General features: G+C 50.1%; 1 protein-coding gene across 1 annotated transcript in view; it reads left to right on the top strand.

The window, feature by feature from the left end:
• TEKT5 (tektin 5) overlaps positions 1–18,499 on the top strand; it is a gene marked incomplete at its 5' end in the record, with an annotated part of 38,301 nt that extends 19,802 nt beyond the window's left edge. Inside the window, 2 exons of the mRNA XM_084881140.1 lie at positions 14,558–14,712; positions 18,126–18,499. Coding sequence (XP_084737266.1) covers positions 14,558–14,712; positions 18,126–18,342 — 372 coding nt within the window. The 3' untranslated portion in view covers positions 18,343–18,499. The remainder of the gene's footprint in view (positions 1–14,557; positions 14,713–18,125) is intronic.
• Positions 18,500–19,122: the final 623 nt, after the last annotated feature.

Genomic DNA, 19,122 nt, shown 5'->3' on the forward strand with positions numbered 1-19,122 from the left:
AAGAAACATCGACCAGCTGCCTCTTGCACACCCCCTACAGGGGATGTGCCCGCAACCAAGGTACATGCCCTTGACCGGAATCGAACCTGGGACCTTTCAGTCCGCAGACCGACGCTCTACCACTGAGCCAAACCGGTTTCAGCGACTTGAGGAGTTTTGACATTTTTGTCATGAGGTTATTGTATCAATCAAGGTAATGAACAGATGAAAGGTTTCCTTGTGCCCCTTTGTCATCTCTCCCTCCTGTCCTGCCCACCCTCTGCCATTCCCACACAGCCCTAATCTACTGTCACTATAGGTTTGCATTTTCTAGAATTTTCTACAAAAGGAGAAATATTCTGTGCACTCTTTTATTTTCTAACTAGGGGCCCAGTGCACGAATTCGTGCATGTTGTGTGGGCTCCGAGATGCTGCAATGGACACAGGAGCAGGTCTCAACTCATCTCCACAACCCTGCCCACCCCCTCCCACCACAGCCCCCAGTCCTCTGTCTACCGGCAGCCCCACTCCCACCCCACTGCTCCCATGCACTGACGGCGCTGACCCCTCTTGCACCTGCTGACAACTCACAGTGATTGGAGCCGGCGCCAGCAGTGGGTGTGAGTGGCAGCTGCTGCCCTGATGGCATCTCAGGAACGGGGAGGTGGAGAAGCCCTGAGGGGCAATTGGGGCCAGCAGCCACCGCTCGGCCCCCGATGAAGGCACTGAGTGACCAGGGCCAGCGCCGAACGCTGGCAGCAGGTGCAAGCAGGGCCAGTACCAGCAGCAGTTGTGAGCACTGGGCGGGCCCACAGCATGCAGGAGCAAAGAATTTCCAGTAACCACCAGAGGCTCACCCCAATGACAGCGACTGGCGCCTGCCTTATCTGGCGCCCCCACTTAACTGCTCCACCATCCCTCCACGGCTGATACCCACCATAGCAACCAGTTGTTCAGTTCGGTTGTTCCGCTGTTCAGTCTATTTACATTTTAACCTTTTATTTATTTATTTATTTATAATTTTTTAAATTAATTTCTTTATTGATTAAGGTTTCACATATTTGTCCTCAACCCCCCATTCCAATCTCCCACCCACCCCCATACTCCCACCTCCTAATTATTCTTGACCACTGGTTAGGCTCATATGTGTGCATGTAAGTCCTTTGGTTGATCTCTCCCTTTTATCCCCACCCTCCTTTTGAGGTCCAACAGTCTGACCCATGGCTCCTTATCTCTGGGTCTGTTCTTGTTCATCAGTCTATGTTGTTAGGATTTGACATCTTTCAGTCATCGTAATCGAAATTCCTAGTTTATTCCTTCTCATTATTGAGGAGTATTGTATGGTATTGTATTGTATGGATATACCCTAGTATGTATGGTGCCCATATGCCATCATTTGTTTATCCATTCACCTGCTGATGGACAGTAGAGTTTTTGCGAGTTTGGGGCTGCTATGAACATTTGTGTACAGATTTCCAGAATCTCTAGAAGATTTGTTAGCTAATTGGTGGAAAGCAGGTGGTAGCTCTAGCAAACTTTTTAAAAAATTGATTTTTAGTATATATGTCCTATAGGATGATGCTCCAACCAACGGAGCCACATCAGCCAGGGCCTCCTGTTCTGAAGGCAGGAGTTGAGTGGCCACTGAGTTTCTTTGGCACTGTCTGCTTTGGGCATCAGAGGAGATGCAGGAAAGCAGGTGTATGATAGCGGCCATGAAAAGCGTCTAACAGAACACCGAGGGGCCGTGAGTTTTCACCTTGCAAGGCTTCAGCTCTTCACGCCAAAGTTTCTTTAGTGTTTTGACTTCTAATGGTCATTAACACCAGCAGAGCCACCCCTGCCCCGGGAGGCAATGCCAGGGCAGGAGGGCGTGGTATCTGAGGGGTGAGGGCCAGCGATGAGAGGGCCCCAGTGTTTGCGCCAGCCCCTCTTTCTGTCCAGGGAGGTCTGGAACCCATTGTGGAGAGGGAAATGCTTTTGTGCTTTGCAAGCAGCCTGATCCTTTCCAGTGCCGGTGCCGCAGCCAAGCTACTGACTGGCTCTGCTTCTAAAACAGGCTCAGCCCAGGGGGAGCGGAGCCCCTGTGTCCCATGGGCAGTCTGGTGAGGAAGGCCGGGGCCGGCCTTAAACGCCATTGTGTCTCAGTGAGAAAATTCTCTTCAGAAGCTTTCCTTCTGAGAATGTCCAGGAGCAAGAGGGATTGATCCAATTTGTCAGTCATTTCTGTCTCTCACGTGTGATCTCCCTTTCTAACAGCAAGGCATCCCCCCTCAGGCAGGTTCTGAAACTTTGAGAGACAACAGGACCTAGTTAAAAATTACTTCTTTTTTCCATTTTCTCTATTGTGACAGGGACTCTGTTAATGGCAAGGGATGCTAGCTTTCCATTTGCATATAAACATTCCATTTCTAATACATTTGTCAAAGGCTGAAACAGGAGATGATGTGAAGAAAAATATGAGCTAAGTGTATAGGTTGTATGTGGGTTGGCAAGCTAACTCTCAGGAAGAGCCGAGGGGCCCCGTGTGGTAGGAATCTTAGGCTGGTGCTCACCTGAGGGCCAAGAGGAATCAAAGGCCCTGCAGTGTCACATGGGCTCAGGACTCACCACTGTACCCGGGTGGTACGTGTGTGGGGAGACTCAGCATGAGGAGGTCCATGAGAGCTGGGGCGGGGGAGAGGGTGAATCAGCAATGTTTGCTCACAGCGATACTGTGCCCAATGGGAGGGGAGCTGCTGGACTCAGGGAAACCGAGCCAAGGTCCAGAGCCAAGGTCCAACAAATACAGGAAGTTGAAGGGACCAGGCAGGATGGGGAGGAGCAAGGGTCAACATGGCACAGGTGGGGCGGGGGGCATACAAATGAGGCTGTGTTTAGCTCATTTGGGGTGCATACACCACTGCTACTCAAGGGAGCCATTACTTCCCTCTTCCCACTGCGCCCTACAGTTAGTGTTAGCCCATCATATGCTTTGATTGGACACCTTGGGCCGGGCAATCATTGGAATTGGTTATTGCTGAGACAAGAACATAAGTTGCAGCATGGACGAAGCAGAGGGTTACATGGGCATCTCCTGGGTATAGGTATGCCCCAGCGCTCTCCTGGCTTCTTCCAAGTTGTGACTTGTCCTCCTTTGGGGCCACAGTTGCTGCCTGCACAGGACCTGCAGCCCACCTTTGCCCACACTCCCGGCTTCCGCATGTGCTTGCCTAATTCCCCTTCCATCTCTGCATTCTTCCTCCCCCATGCACGAGCCCCATGGTGCAGTGCAGTCAGCTGGGTTCAGTGCTGGCTCTAGTGCTTCCTGGTTAAGTGACCAAGGTCGGGTTGCCCCACCTCTGTGCCTCAGTTTCCCCCTCTTTCAAATGGGAATAATAACGATAGGCAGATATTTATTGTCAGAATAGGGACAGCAGCCATGTTCACTTTGTAAGTGCTCGATGAATATTAGCTCTAGAGACAGGGAGAAGCCAGGACTGATTTTTGAGCTGCTGAAGGGGAGGGACAAGCAAAGTGACTGAAAGAACATGGCCTAGAATCGAAGGTCCAGGGTTGAATTCTGGTACAGCTAAGGGATCTTGGGGAAGAGCTGGATCTGTTTCCTAATTTCTAAGAATGGAGTGCTCCTACGGGCTGTGAGGGTTGCATGAGAAGGTAAAAGGTCTTCGTCTCTAGAGCATAAGGCAGAGGGCAGAGCTTGGCTGCACACCGGAGTCACCCAGATGCAGGTCCTATCTCTAGGGATTCTGATTCCATTGGTTGGGGTGTGGCCCGGGCATCCAGCCTTTGAACTCTCCCAAGCCGAGAGTGAGAGCCAGAGGTCCAGGGTTCAGACCTGTGGTTCTCAAGCTGTGTGGTCCTGGGACCAGCAGCGGCAGCGTCACCTGGGAACTTGTTAGAAATGCAAATTCTTGGGCCCCACCCCAGACCTGCTGAATCAGAAACTCTGGGGCCCAGCCATCTGTGTTGTAAGCAGCCCTCCAGGTGTGTCTCCCAGCTGTGGGCATGCAACAGACGCTGGTTAATTCCCTCCCTCCCTCCTATTCTCCCTCCCTCCCTCCTTTCTTCCCTCCTTTCCTCCCTCCCTCCCTCCTTTCCTCCCTCCTTCCTTTCCTCCCTCCCTGAAGCAGATATTCACTTAGTACATCCTGTGTACCAGACTCTGCGTTAGTTGCTGGGGATACATCACAAATAGGACAAGAGTCTGTGCCCTCAAGGGGCTTATGTTCCAGTGACGAAGACTGGTTTTAAAACATAAGTAGATGCACAATTAAAAATTGTGATGAGTTAAGGAGACCCTCCAAGGCCCAACAGTGAATTACAGGTGTTACCTCTTATCCAGCACGGAGCCCCCACCCGTTTCCAACCACCTCCAGGCCTTTCAGGACCCCTGCTCCCAGACGGCCTCTAAGCAGCTAAGAATTTTACTGACAGGCAGCTGGCCACCTCTGGACAGAAACAGCTGCGAGCAGGGCTTACACATCTGTCCTCCAGAGTCGTTCCCGCCCCCCCCCCCCCCCCCCCCGGGTGAATTTACTCCTCAGTGGCGTTCACCAGTTCTGAGACATTTTGGTTGTCACACCTCAGCAGTGGTGGTTTGTTGTTGTTGTGTGTTTTTTTTTGGGGGGGGGGGTGGGGGGCAATGTGCTGCAGGTAGAGGGCAGAGGTAGCTGAACACAAGGCACAGGACAACCTCCAAAGAAGGTGTGGCCCAAAAGGTCAAGAGTGGCCTCAGCCAGCTTGGCTCAGTGGTTGAACATTGACCTATGAACTAGGAGGTCAAGGTTTGATTCCCAGTGGAGGGTGTGCTGGAGACAGCCGATCAATGATTCTCTCATCGTTGATGTTCCTATCTCTTTCTCCCTCTCCCTTCTCTGGAAAAAAAAAAAAAAAAAAAAAAAAAAAAAAATATATATATATATATATATATATATATATATATATATATATATATATATATATATTAAAAGGAGAGTGCCAAGTTTGGGACACCCTGCTCTGGAACCTCCCAGGTGAGGTCTCTCCAGAGCACCCCTCTCCTCCTTGCTCTCTTGCCCCCGGGCTTGGTGGCACTCAAAACCTCCCACCATTTGACCAGAAAAAGGATTCCAAGCTGCCTTCTCACTTCCTGAGCCGGGGAGGCTGCGCTGAGCCAGGCATCTCCTTGGAAACTCCTTGGCTCCGTGCAATTTGGAAAACAATAAATCTGCAAGGTTGCACAAAGCATCCAGAAACCGAAAAGCCGGCTGGGACTGCTAAATCCATTTTTCCCCTCCACATCAAAAATAATTTCCTGGCCTTGGATTCTCACTGCTGTCACAAGACGAGGCGCAGGCAGATAGTTTTACATGGCAAACCACCCAGCCAAACACATCTCCCTTTTCAAAGGCGTTTTGGGGTGGATTTCCATCCCAGCCAGGAATATCCGTGCACTTTTCTGCTGAGCCGAGCTTGGTTTCATCCTAGGCAGACCTGGCAATTGCCAGACGTGGCCAGAGACCATTTCCAGAGCAGACTTCAGCCTTTCCCGACACTGGGGACTGGGGTTTGCCCTCAGCTGGTCCCCAGCAAGGGCCGAGGGAGGATGGTCACGGTCCAGTTTGCCATCCTCTATGAATGTAAAGAGAAAAAAAAAGTGAAAAATCACCCATAACCACAGAATGCATATTAACCTTATTATGTGCAGCCAGAGTTCCAAGTGCTTTTCTTTGGTTAACTCCTCTTTGCCTCCTACAACCTGATGAAGAAGGGGCCATGATTAGCCCCATTTCACTGACAAGGAAGCCAAGGACAAGCGATTTGCCTCAAGCGTACCCTCACCCTGGCCCAGCCAGTCAGTGGTGAAGCCAGGATTGGAATTTAGGTGTCTCGCTTCAGAGTTCATGCTGTCAGCTAATGCGAACCTCTCCCCACTCCTGCCAGCACGGTCTAGTGACAATATATAGGCAACATCCAGATGGCTGGTTCTGGAATGGGACAGTTTTGCACCCCAGGGGGACATGTGACAATGTCTAAAGACACTATTGCTAGGATATTACTAGCATCTATCGTACAGAGTCGGGGAGGCTGCTAAACATCCTACAGTGTGCAGGGCGGCCCCACCACAGAGAGTTATCAGTCCAAGATGTCAGTAGTCCCCACACTGAGAAGCCCTGGTCTTCTGGCATTAAGATTTGATTTTAAAAAGGAAAGAAAGGAGAGCTGAAACTGGTTCGGCTCAGTGGATAGAGTGTCGGCCTGTGGACTGAAAGATCCCAGGTTCGATTCCGGTCAAGGGCATGTACATACCTCGGTTGCGGGCACATCCCCAGTAGGCAGTGCAAGAGGCAGCGGATTGATGTTTCTCTCTCTCATTGATGTTTCTAACTATCCCTCTCTCTTCCTTTTTGTAAAAAAAATCAATTATATATATATATATATATATATATATATATATATATATATATATATATATATTTAGAAAGGAAGGATAAAAGGCAAAAAATAGATAGATGGACATGAGGATAGGGGGATGGATGGATGAATGGAGAGCAAGTGCTGAGGCTGAGAAACCCAGATCCATGCCTGCTGGCCGTAGCGGGAGAACCTAGGTCCTAAGTCATCCTCACGGTCACCCTCTGAGGGAGGTGGAGACTGTTATTACCTCCCTTACACAGATGGGGAAACTGAGGTGCGAAGAGGTCTGGAGCTTCCGAGCCTGTCTTCTAGGTGGGTCCTCCTGATTCAGGGGCTGGGCCGGCTGAAGTCTGTGAGGTCTGACCCCTCCTGACAGGGACACTCCTGGGTGACATGCGCTCCGCTTTGCCTGCTGTGCACACTGTGACCTCGCTCCTCTGCTAGGAGTGCGTTCTCCCGCCTCTCAGCTCTCTGGCCTCCTGCTCCCTGACTGTCCGCTCTGTTCAGTCTCTGAATGGCAGCCGGAAGGATCAGCCTCCAACTGCACATCCAACCAGGTCTTTCTCTGCCTTAAAACTTTAATGTTGCCGAAACCGGTTTGGCTCAGTGGATAGAGCTTCGGCTTGGGGACTGAAGGGTCCCGGGTTCGATTCTGTCAAGGGCATGTACCTTGGTTGTGGGCACATCCCCAGTAGGGGGTGTGCAAGAGGCAGCTGATCGATGACTCTCCCTCATCGATGTTTCTAACTCTTTATTTCTCTCCCTTCCTCTCTGTACAAAATCAATAAAATAAAAAAATAAAAAACTTTAATGTGCAAGTGATACGCATTTAAAACCTTTTAAGATGCAGATTTCATTGGTAGATCCCAACTGGGATAGGGCCTGAGAGTCTGCATTTCCAGCAAGGGCTCAGAGCCCCATGATGTTGGTCCCTGGGCCCCACTGTGAGTGGCAAGGTGCAGCCTTGAGATGGACTGCATAAAGAGAATCTGGCTTCCTCAGGGGTCTCAAACTACTGGCCCCAGGGCTAAATAGCCCCTACCTGCTTTTATAAATAAAGTTTATTGGAACACAGGCCCTCCCCTCCCCCTTAATTTCTGTATTGCCTGTGGCTGCATTTGTGCTACAATGGCCACGTTGAGTAGTATGAGACCCAATGGCCTAAAACAGTGGTCGGCAAACTGCGGCTCATGAGCCACATGCGGCTCTTTGGCCCCTTGAAATTTTAGCAAAGGCCAGTTTAGGAGTACCCTGATTAAGTTAATAACAGTGTACCTACTTTAAAAATTTGGCTCTCAAAAGAAATTTCAATCGTTGTACTATTGATATTTGGCTTTATTGACTAATGAGTTTGCTAACCACTGGCCTAAAACATCTACCACCCAGACCTTTTCAGAAAATTGTGTACACTGTGTAGCACATCTTCACGATGCTCTGCAAGGCTGTGTATTGGGACTGCGGCCATCTGAAGGAGGTTCTCTCTCTCTCTCTCTCTCTCTCTCTCTCTCTCTCTCTCTCTCACACACACACACACACACACACACACACACCACAGTCATACCTGCAGCTGACGGGTCTCAGGCTGGTCTCAGGATGAGGCTCGGGGCCGCAGGGGAGATTGATGATGGACTGGAGCAGGTATAGGGCCTTTAATCACACCCAGCAGCACTTGCAACGCCCACCAGAGAGGAAGCACAGGCCCTGAGCTTCCGTTTTCTGGACAAGGAAATAGGGGCTCGCACAGCCCAGGACTCTGAGTGGGCCTGTGAGTTCCTCAGCTGGTTTGTGTTAGTGCTTGGATGGGAACCCTGGTCTCCTGACTTCCTGCCCAGGGTTTTACCTCCAAGCACCCTGCATAGAGGCCCCTTCAGCGAGGACTCTGCCTGGTTAACAAAAAGAACTTCGGTTTTGGGGGGGAGGTGGCCCACCATAAGGAGAATCTCCCTTCTCCCATACATCCCTAAGTTGATGGATTTTAAGCCCAAGCCCTGGCCTGGAGGGCTGAGGGGATTAAAGTTGCCTGTAGAGATAAAGTCTGTCAAATGACTCTGAGTTTCCTATTGTCTTCCATAAATATAGCAAAAAAAAAAAAAAAAAAAAAAAAAAAAAAAAAAAAAAAGACCATGATCCCAAAGGAAAAATCTAACAGACTAAACATTACAGGGCAAGGAGTGGCTTAGGATGCAGGACAGTCTCTTGGTACAAGCCAGGCACGAGACCAAGCACTTGACACACATCTCATTTAATCCTCACAGCAAACTGTGGGTGAGCTGTGATGATGATGATGTGGGTTTCACAGATAAGAGAATGAGTGTCCCCCTCTTATTCTCAACAGAAGGGGCTGCTGCTTGGGGGGGCTCAGGAGATGCTGAGTTCATGGCTGCATGAGGCACCGAGAAGTTAAGAGGTCACTCAGCAGGGAAGAGCAGGAGCTGGAATTTGAACCTGGAGCTGTGTGACTATAGAGGGGCTCAGTCAGCAGATGTAACCAGCTCCTCCTCACCCCCCTCTGCAAGGCAGGCGGGAGGCTTAGGGACCCCCCACCACCACCACCACCAACTCCCTGCCCTCCGTTTGGCAGCCTGGGCTGGCAGGCAGCCTGCAGCAGGCAGAGCAGGGGTGGAGGCCTGGGGAGCGAAATGAGGTGGGAAACTCCGCTCCAAACGGAGTTCCTGCTCACAGAGGCTGCAGAGGCTCCTCCCATGGGGTGACCCCCTGGGCCAATCTCCCAGCGGCCCTGCCCAGCTGCTGAGCCCTGGCAGGCTGAGCCCTGCCCTGAGCAGCCTTTCCTCTAGCTCTTTGGCTTTGTGAGAACAGAAAGTAGACCAAGGAGAGGGGGGCCGCTAGGGCTCAGGACAGCCATTCAGAACTCAAGATCTGGAAGAGAGAGGAAGAGAGAGGGAAGGAAGGATGGAAGAGAGAGGGAGGAAGGATGGAAGGATTATTCTTTTTTTTTTCTTTTTTTTAAAATATATTTTATTGATTTTTTACAGAGAGGAAGAGAGAGGGATAGAGAGTTAGAAACATCGATGAGAGAGAAACATCGATCAGCTGCTTCTTGCACACCCCCTATTGGGGATGTGCCGCAACCAAGGTACATGCCCTTGACTGGAATCGAACCCAGGACCCTTCAGTCGCCAAGCCGACGCTCTATCCACTGAGCTAAACCGGTTTCAGCGAAAGGATTATTCTTAAGGGGCATATGACTTCCTTGTGGCCCTTTCCAGGGTGGGTTTGTGGGGAAGCGTGCACACACAGCACATACTAGTACACACTTGGTTTTTGGAGAGCAGACTCCAAATGCTGCCCTGTGTGTGACCGCAGGAGTGCCTGCCTCTCCCCGGCTGTGTCCCAGCAGCGAAGGGGGTTATATACTCACTAAGGTGTCCTAGGGCTCTTTTTCTCAGGCCGGGCGCTGATGGCCTCATTTCCACTTTATGGAGTGGGAATGATGACTTTGATTCCTATTTATTGTTTTGCCGGAAAGGCTCAGAGAGTTTCAGATACTTGCCTAAGGTCACGCAGCGTGGAGGTATTAGGGCTATACTCTGTTTTAACCAAACCGCTAGGGAGCAGGTGGTCATTGAACATCTACATTCCCCCTACTGGAGGCCAAGCCCTGAATCCGGGAATGTGCCTCCATTGGGAATCAGCTATGACCCCCTGGCTCATGGGTCAACACTCAACCACTGAGCCACACCAGCCAGGCAAGAAGCCACTTGAATCCATAGCTTCCCTTTGTCAATCAAGAGACACGAGCATGTGTTGGAGAGCTGTGCCCAATACTGGCACCACGCTGGAGTTCCATCTGGGAGCTCCCATTCATGTGCTGCTGGGTCCCTGTTACTCTGCTGTCCTCGAGTGAGAGCTCCTGGTGAGGTGAAAATGAACATGTGTTGATGCCTTGTATGTGGCCACATTCCCCAGCCATGTCCTGCACACTAAAGGTGTCTGTAATGCTAAAGAAAGCAGTGACAACATCATGGTAAGGGCTTGGTGGTGAATAATAGACATTGTTGCATAAAGGTGCAAATGCATGCACTAGAAAGGAAACTCCGCGTGGACAGGGTTTTCTGTCTGTTCTGTTCCCTGCTGTGTCCACTGCTCACAGAGTAGATGCTCAGTGAGCATTTATTGAGTCAATGAGAGAATCAATAAATCCATAAATTAATGAATGAGTGAGTGGATGAAGAAATGGCTGAGCACATAAATTACTGTCAACTCTCTCCCCCTTCTTTCCCCCCCGCCCTACACACACTGCCCAGCACTCCAGAGACAGGCCTTTGTAAAGTTGCAGACCCCGGTGAGGCTGGCCAAGCCTTGAGCTGGGAACCAGGGGGTGGAAGAGCAAACAGGAAAAATCAAGATAAGGGCAGCTTCACTGTTAAAATCTGAAGGTGCCCCTAGAAGCTGCTCTTACTGGCAGCTGCCTTCCATGGGCTGGGGCTGGGGCTGGGGCAGGGCTGGCAGTATGACCAGCAGCTAAACTCCCAGTAATGCCCTCCTCAGCAATAGCCCTCTCCAACCCCAACTAGGGTCATCTAAATGGTAGAGTGAGGGACTGTTTTTCACACTGGCAATGTGGTACCAAGAAGCATTTTCCATCTATAAAAGTGTTAACATAAAAAAACAAAAAACATTCAAACCTGTAAAGAATTGTGAGTTCATGTGAGCCAAACTGTTGACAATTGCCAGGAAGCAGAATATCAATGTATTGGTATAATGCTCCAGAGAAAGGTGTTTTTTTTTTGTGTGTGTGTGTGTGTGTGTGTGTGTGTGTTTTGTTTGTTTGTTTGTTTGTTTTCCTTGTTCTATACATTACAATCAAAAGAGGAGATGTACCAAGGATCTTTTCATATTTGCTTCCCCCCCCCAAAAAAAAAAATTGGTCCTTAAAAAAAAAAAAAAAAAAAGAGGAGATGTAGGTGGGTTACACGAACTCCATTGGTGATAGATCGGGGGGGCGGGAGTAAGCAAAGTGGGGAAACCTCTGGGATTGGGTAAAAAGTAAAATGATAGACACATGCTTCTTTTACTTAGGTGGGAGCAGGATAGTTAACAGCCAACAATTAACTCAATAACAGTGAGGGGATTTGTGGCCTCCGCAGAGCAGTGCCTGTGCTTTGAGAGGAAAAAGGAAAAGTACTTTGACATTCCAACCATATGTTATCGTAGAAGCAAAAAGACAATAGGCTCAGTTAAGGTAAAGATTGACCTTTGTCAGGGAAGATACCGGCCTGGGCTGTGACTACCCACCATAATTGCTTTCAGTTAAAGGTTTAATTTCAGACCATCCTTTGCGGCTACTTTAGGTCTTTGGGTTCACAAGACCACCATGCAGGCCTTACCTGAGCTGGTTGGGTTAGCACAGTGGTCGGCAAACTCATTAGTCAACAGAGCCAAATATCAACAGTACAATGATTGAAATTTCTTTTGAGAACCAAATTTTTTAAGCTTAAACTTCTTCTAATGCCACTTCTTCAAAATAGACTCCCCCAGGCCGTGGTATTTTGTGGAGGAGCCACACTCAAGGGATCAAAGAGCCGCATGTTCCCACTGGAGTGTTCCCACGCCAGCTCGTGTGCTGGGCCAGAGCATTTCTGCGGGGTAATGTTTAACCAGCGAGCAGTAGCATCGTGCTGGTCTGTGCAGCTCACTGAGGCCGGGGAGGGGCCAGCCCTCCTCCACTGTGGTCTCTGAAGGAGGCCCTGCCTCCCATTGCTCTGCAGCCATGTCTCACCCCAACAGGAAAGGCACATCGTTTTATTCCTGAAGCAGCGAAATGCTCCCTTTCTAGGCTTTTGTCCTAAGCTAATAGGAAAGCCTGGACTTGAATTCTTTGGAAAAAATTCTTGTAAACATTTTCTTGGTGCCCATCGAATATGAGCCCAACCCGGCTAAAGTAGTCATCCTACTAGCTACTACGATTTGTGAATATTTCGTAACTCACAAAAAAGGGGGAAAAAACATGACTATAAAGTCCTTGAAGGCGGAGATTGGGTCTGGTACTTGGGCCAACCTGTCAGGAGCACTCATATGGAAGCAGTTTTCCCTGATGTCGAAGTCTGAGAGAGATAGGACCATGTAAACTTTAGGCCACACAGTTCCCAAACCTTAGCGTGCAGAGGGACCATTGGGCAGCTAGCTAAAAATCAAGACTTCCAGATCCCACAGTCATTCATTCATTCGTTCGTTCATTCAATATCATTGAGTTCCTACTACGAATAGAGTTGCCAGATTTAGCAAGTTAAAATGCAGGATGCTCAGTTAAACTTGAATTCCAGGTCATGCAGTAGTTGAGATATATACTAAAAAATGCTTTATTGTCAATCTGAAATCCACATTTAACTGGGCATCTGTGTTTTACTGAGCAACCCTCACTCTGCACCAAGCACTGTTCCTGGAGAGCAGGACACAGCATCGCTGACACAAAGCCCCTGCCTTCTAGGCGCTTACATGCCAGTGAGCGTGACAGGCAAGCAAACAGCTGAGGGAAGGACGTTGTGGGCACGGTGGCAGGAACCACTTCTAGGCTTGCCAGGAACAGAGCACATGTAACCTCGCTATTGGGGCTGGCCAAGTCTTAGGGGGAGGTGTTGGCACCCACTAAAAGAGTTCTCCTAGCCCTAACTGGTTTGGCTCAGTGGATAGAGCAGTGGCCTGCAGACTGAAGGGTCCCAGATTTAATTCCGGTCAAGGGTATGTACCTTGGTTGGGGGCACATCCCCAGTAGGGAGTGTGCAGGAGGCAGCTGATCGATGTTTCTCTCTTATCAACGTTTCTAACACTCTAATCCTCTCCCTTCCTCTCTATAAAATAATCAAATATATATATATATATATATATATATATATATATATATATATATATATATATATATATATATATTTTAAAGAGTTCTCCTAGCAAAGGGGCATGAAAATGAGAACTGCTCACAGATCCGGGGCTGCTGCTGGTGAGAGGAGAAGGGATGTTTCGGTCATAGCAAGGTGACGTCTGTTTAGTACTCTCAGTTCTGGATGTGCTTACCGTTGGCCAAGTGCAAGGTCAGGTTCCCCCAGTAATGGGCTGTGCTTCCTTCTTTATTCACCCTCTCGTGCTTTTATCTTTTATTATGGAAAATTTTAAACACACAGAATACAGAGATATATACAAGGTCCCCACATACCCCACATGAAGATTAACATGTTGCCAATCTTTTCCTGTGGTTGACCTTTTTCTGGTTTTAGTTTTATTTGCTATGGAGGTATAACAATCTTATAATACAAGCTTGATGAATTTCAATGCTGCTTCCACCTCACCCCATGCTTACACCTGTGAAACCTCCACCTAAGAACAAGACACATACCACTTTTATTCCCAGCTGACGCCCTCCTCTGCCTTCCTGGCATCTATACTTTGGTCAATTGTAGTGCACATTAGTGGTATTACATTGGGGGAAACATTTCAGATAAATAGAAAACTTTGAATCCTTCTCCCTTTGCTTTTTCCTTTCTTTTTCTTTTCTTTTTCTTTTTTTTTTTCTAGTTTATTTACTGACCTAGTTATTAGGAAGGTAAACTCTGGGTTGTAAAAAGATATAGAACAATCAAGATTAATTCAGATTAAAGTAGATTTAGAAATTAGCTACTATTTGGGGGTTATACGTGTTAATCTTAAAAACCTCCCTTTCTCCAATTACTTTGCCTCCCTCCCACTGAACATTAATGGGCTGGATCCAGTGGATATATATTTCTTAAAATACATTTTTATTGACTTCAGAGAGGAAGGGAGAAGGGGAGAGAGAGAGAAACTTCAATGATGAGAGAAAATCATTAATCGGCTGCCTCCTGCACACCCCACTCTGGGGATCAAGCCTACAATGTGGGCATGTGCCCTGACTAGGAATTGAACTGTGACCTCCCGGTTCCTAGGTAGATGTTCAACCACTGAGCCACACTGGCTGGACAACTCCAGTCAATATTGGAGATAGAAAACAGACCTGACCTTGGCCCCTGCCCTTCCCCAGCATTCACAGTGGCCTGGGTAGAGAGAGATGCTGAAGGTATTTCCCAAGACTGTGCTAGGAGGAGTGAGGTCCCCGGCCCTCCAGTTGGGGGAAGGGGCCACTGAAACACCTGAGTGGATGCTGAGCTGGTCGGCCCCACACGCCCTCCGTGACATTACATGTTCCCCACAGACGCTGCAGGAGATCTTTCAGGCAGAGAACACCATCGTGCTGCTGGAGAGGTCCATCCTGGCCAAGGAGTGCCCACTGAAGGTGGCACAGACGCGGCTGCAGTGCAGGTCCCAGCGCCCCAACGTGGAGATGTGCAGGGACATCCCACAGTTCAAGTGAGCGGGGAGGCTGGAAGGGGTGGGGAGCTCTCAGGAAACCTGGGTCTGAGAAGGATCTTCCACCAACCAGGACATCTAGTCTCACAAGTCAACAGGGCCCTGGGCGGGGGGTGGTGTCTGAAATTCTGGGGGGTCCCTTTAAAAACCCATCATGGGGAAGGCCAGACGCTCTGCACTGCACTGAAGCCTTCCCAGCTGCCTAAGCCAGGGAACCCGGGTGGGGAAGGTCCGGCCCGAGGGCCGCTGAAGGCCTGTGAAACTGTTTGGCCTGGCCCTGTCAAGGCATTAGCGGGGAGGTCATTAAATGTTTGACCACACATAGCAGGCTAGTTTTTAAGTTGATAATCTTGTATGGCCTGGGAACGATGTTATAAATATTCAAACGGCCCTTAGCAGAAAAAAGGTCTCTCCCTCACTCTTCCCCACCTCCCCCAATCCCCACCCCCTGCCTAAACCAAGGACGGGAAAAACCAAGCATGGCTTCATATCCCCACTGTGCTCAGGGAAGCCCCCACTTTCCCTGAAAGCTAAGGAGAGCTACCTTCCATCAGAGATGTGGCCTTTGGCCCACGGCTTCTCCGCCCAGGCTCGCACTCGATGCTCCCAGCTGGCACCTCACTCCCTCTCCCTCACTCCTTCTCCCTTGCTGTCTGTGTTCAGTCCTCACCTGTGAGCCACTGGAACAGCTTCCTGCTTAGGGGTGGAAGGGCAGCCTCTGTTGGGAAAGGGCCTCCTCACAGCAGGGGTGAAAAGCGCTTCTGGCAGTGAAAACCCAGAAGCAGGGTTTGTGAGCTGGAGGAGGAGCTTGGAGGTGAAGCCGGCCAGGTGAGGGAGGACCATCACAGGCGCTTGTTCCCCCATGACGGGTTGTGGAGCTGGTGCAGGCCTCCTGGCTGCCCAGGTCCCCATGCTGCGGGCACTGTCGCAGTCTCTGTTGCTGCGTAACAAATTCCCCCACAACTCCGGGGCTGGGTGTGGAGAAGAGAGCTGAACGAAAGAGAGGGGGTGACATAGTGAGAGAAGATGCAGGCGGTCCCCTGTGGTGATGCTTGCTCGGCCCCAGCGACTGCCTGAGATACTCAGGAAACAAAAGCTGGGCATGTGTGCTGTGGGAGTGGGCGGCTTTGAACTTGACGGCCTAGCCAGCTGCTGCTGCTCAGCCTGCTGCTGGCCTGGAAAGTTCCCACGCCTGGAAGTGGAGCAGTGTGGCCAGGGTCCCACCACCCTGCTGGGCTGCAAGGGGTCTGGGTCCCAGGAAAGGGCTGGGGGAGGCTCTCCTGATCTTTCCTCCATGTGGTTCAAGCCTCTTAGTCCCTCAGGTTGGGCTCCTGCCCCTCCTGGGGCTCTGATAACCCACTTGTCCACCCAGGGGCTCACACAGAGCAGCCTTTAGGGGGTGACCAGATGTCCCGGAGGACCTACTGCTCTTGGACGAGCTTCCTGCCCCTCACTCACCAGCTGGCCCACCCACAGGGGTATAGAGGGAGCATGAATGGGAGCCCCAGGCAGCGTGTGTGTGTGTGTGTGTGTGTGTGTGTGTGTGTGTGTATTTATGTGCATACTATGTATATGTATATGTATATGTATATGTATATGTATATGTATATGTATATGTATATGTATGTGTATGTGTATGTGTATATGTATGTGTATGTGTGTGTGTGTATGTATGCATGCGGTGTGCATGTGTATGTGATGTGTGTATGAATGTGTGTGCACAGTGTGTTGGAAGCTGAACAGATGATGGGACTCGAGCTGTCTGCCTTTCCCAGCAGCTGAAGTGCCTGACTTGTGCATTGTCTTCCTTACCTGCATTCCCTCTCACCACTGCCAGGTCTTCTTCCTCATCTTCCTCCAGGTGGCCCCTCCTCTTCCTCAGACCCTCTAATCACTCAGGCCTCATCGGAGTGCAGTCCCCAGAATTAATGCACATTTAAATTTGAATGAATTAAAATGAAGTAAAAGTTAAAATCCAGTTCCTCATTCACGCAAACCACATTTCAAGAGGTCAGTGGTCAGTGGCTGCTGTATCGGGTAGCACAGAACAGGACATTTCTGTCACCACAGAAAGTGCTGCTGGACAGCGCTGGTCTAGAGATCCCCAAGGAGAGAAGGTGTCCGGCTGCTCCCACCACTCCCAATCACTCCCAATGCACTTTCCTCCCACCCTTGGTCTCCATTAATTTCCCTTCTGTCTCTATGGATTTGCCTATACTGGACAAATGGAGTCATCTATACTAATAAAAGGGTAACATGCTAATTAGATTGGGTCAACCAGCCATCTTCTGGAAGTCTGTCTTCCTTCAGGATAAAGCCACAGTGGTGGGGACTGAGGCAGTTGGGGGTGAGATCAGGCTGGTAGGGGAGGGTAGTGGGGGTGAGATCAGGCCGGCAGGGGAGGGCAGTTAGGGGCAATCAGGCAGGCAGGCAGAGAGGTTAGGGCAGGGGTCTCCAAACTACGGCCCGCGGGCCACATGCGGCCCGCAGAGGGGTCTGATCCAGCCCGCCAGGTTTTTTGGGCAGTGAGCGCAGCCGAGGTGTTACAGTAGGAATTAGTAGTTCATATAGTCTGGCCCTCCAGCTCTCTGAGGGACCGTGATCTGGCCCCCACTTTAAAAAGTTTGAGGACCCCTGGGTTAGGGGAATCAGGCAGACAGGCAGAGGGGTTAGGGGCAACCAGGCAGAGGCAGTTAGAGGTGATCAGGCAGGCAGGTGAGCATTTAGAAGCCAGTGGTCCCAGATTTAGGCCCACAGAGATTGGGCCTAAACCATCAGTCAGACATCTCCCAAGGGGTTCCCGATTGGAGAGGGTGAAGGCTGGGCTGAGGCTCCCCCCAACCGCGTGCCGTGCATGAATTTCATGCACCGGGCCACTAGTACAACATATAACCTCTTATGACTGGTTTCTTTCACTGAGCACAATGTCTTAAGGTCCCTCTGTGCCATCCCATGTATCCTGCTTCATTCCTTTTTTTATGGCCGAATAATATAGTATGGACAGACCACTTTGGCTTATCCACTCAGCTGTTGATGGATATCTGGATTGTTTCTACCTTTTGACTGCTATGAGCATTCATGTACAAGTATTTGAGTGTCTGTTTTCAGTTCTCAAGGGGAGATACTCGGGAGCAGAATTACTGGGTCATGATCAGTCTACATTTAACTTCCTGAGCAGCAGCCAGATTGTTTCCCTAAACATCCTGACGGTTTCTCCCTCGCCGCTTATCACCCCTGGGAGCTCTGTCCTGCCTTTATTTACCTGCCTCTTCCACCCCTGTCTTCCCTGTGGGCTGAGCCTCCCCAGTCCGGCTTACCGCAGTCTCCCAGAGCCTGGCGCGGTTCCTGGCACATAGTAGGTGCACCTGTGTTGAACAACCGAGTGAACTGTGCCTTCTCTGCTCTTGCCCCAGGCTTGTGAATGAGGTGTTCACCATCGATGACACGCTGCAGACCCTCAGGCTGAGGCTGCGGGAGACGCAGGACACGCTGCAGCTGCTGGTCATGACCAAGTGCCGGCTGGAGCACGAGCTGGCCATCAAGGCCAACACCCTCTGCATCGACAAGGACAAGTGCATGTGCATGCGCAGGACCTTCCCCAGCACCCCGCGCCTCGTGGGCTACTCGTGAGCTAACGCCGCCAGCGGTGCCTGCTCCGCATCGGTTCCTTATGCAACATAAACTTTGAAAAGGCAGACAAATGAAATAAACAAAAGTGTTGTTTTCTCCCTTTCCTCCTATCATAGAAAAAAATATATATGTATCCCAAATAAACGTGCCCTAAACCAAAGATCCTGGCGCTCGTTCCTTGCCGTAGAACAGGCCTCCGGGCAGGGGGTCCAGAGAGGAGACAAGCTGTGACCCTCAGACAGAGCAATGTGAGGCTGTCAGCATCCCCAGCAACGGAGGAGGCTGTGTTTCATAAAACCTGATTGTCCACTTAGGAGCACAGTATAGACAGGCTGTTGTGCCCAGAGAATGGATAGGAACAGAGAGTCCGCAGCCCACCCATCAGGAGCTGTGGGCCTTGAACAAGCGTCCAACCTCAGCATCCTCGTCCAGCTAGGGAGGTCAGTCCCCGGAGGAGGTGACTCAGCTGTTCCAGGCGGTGCCAAAAAATAGGGTTTGGGTCAGATGTCCTAGGGCTGAAACTCAGCTTTGCTAGGTGGGAAGTTTTAGACGTTGATATGGGAGAAGGCAGAGGCAGGTAAGGGTTCAAAGAAAGCTCTTTGAAGAAGTGAGATCACTTCAAAAGGTTAAATGTAGAACTACCAAACGACCCAGAAATTCTACTCCTGGGTATATACGCAACAGCATTGAAAACAAACAAAAATGAGCACATGAATATTCATAGCAGCACTAGTCATAATAGTCAGGAGGTGGAAACAGCCCAAATGTCCATGCATGAAT

This window comes from Pipistrellus hanaki, assembly GCF_964339955.1.
Source record: "Pipistrellus hanaki genome assembly, chromosome: 4".
Classification (NCBI taxonomy): Eukaryota; Metazoa; Chordata; class Mammalia; order Chiroptera; family Vespertilionidae; genus Pipistrellus; species Pipistrellus hanaki.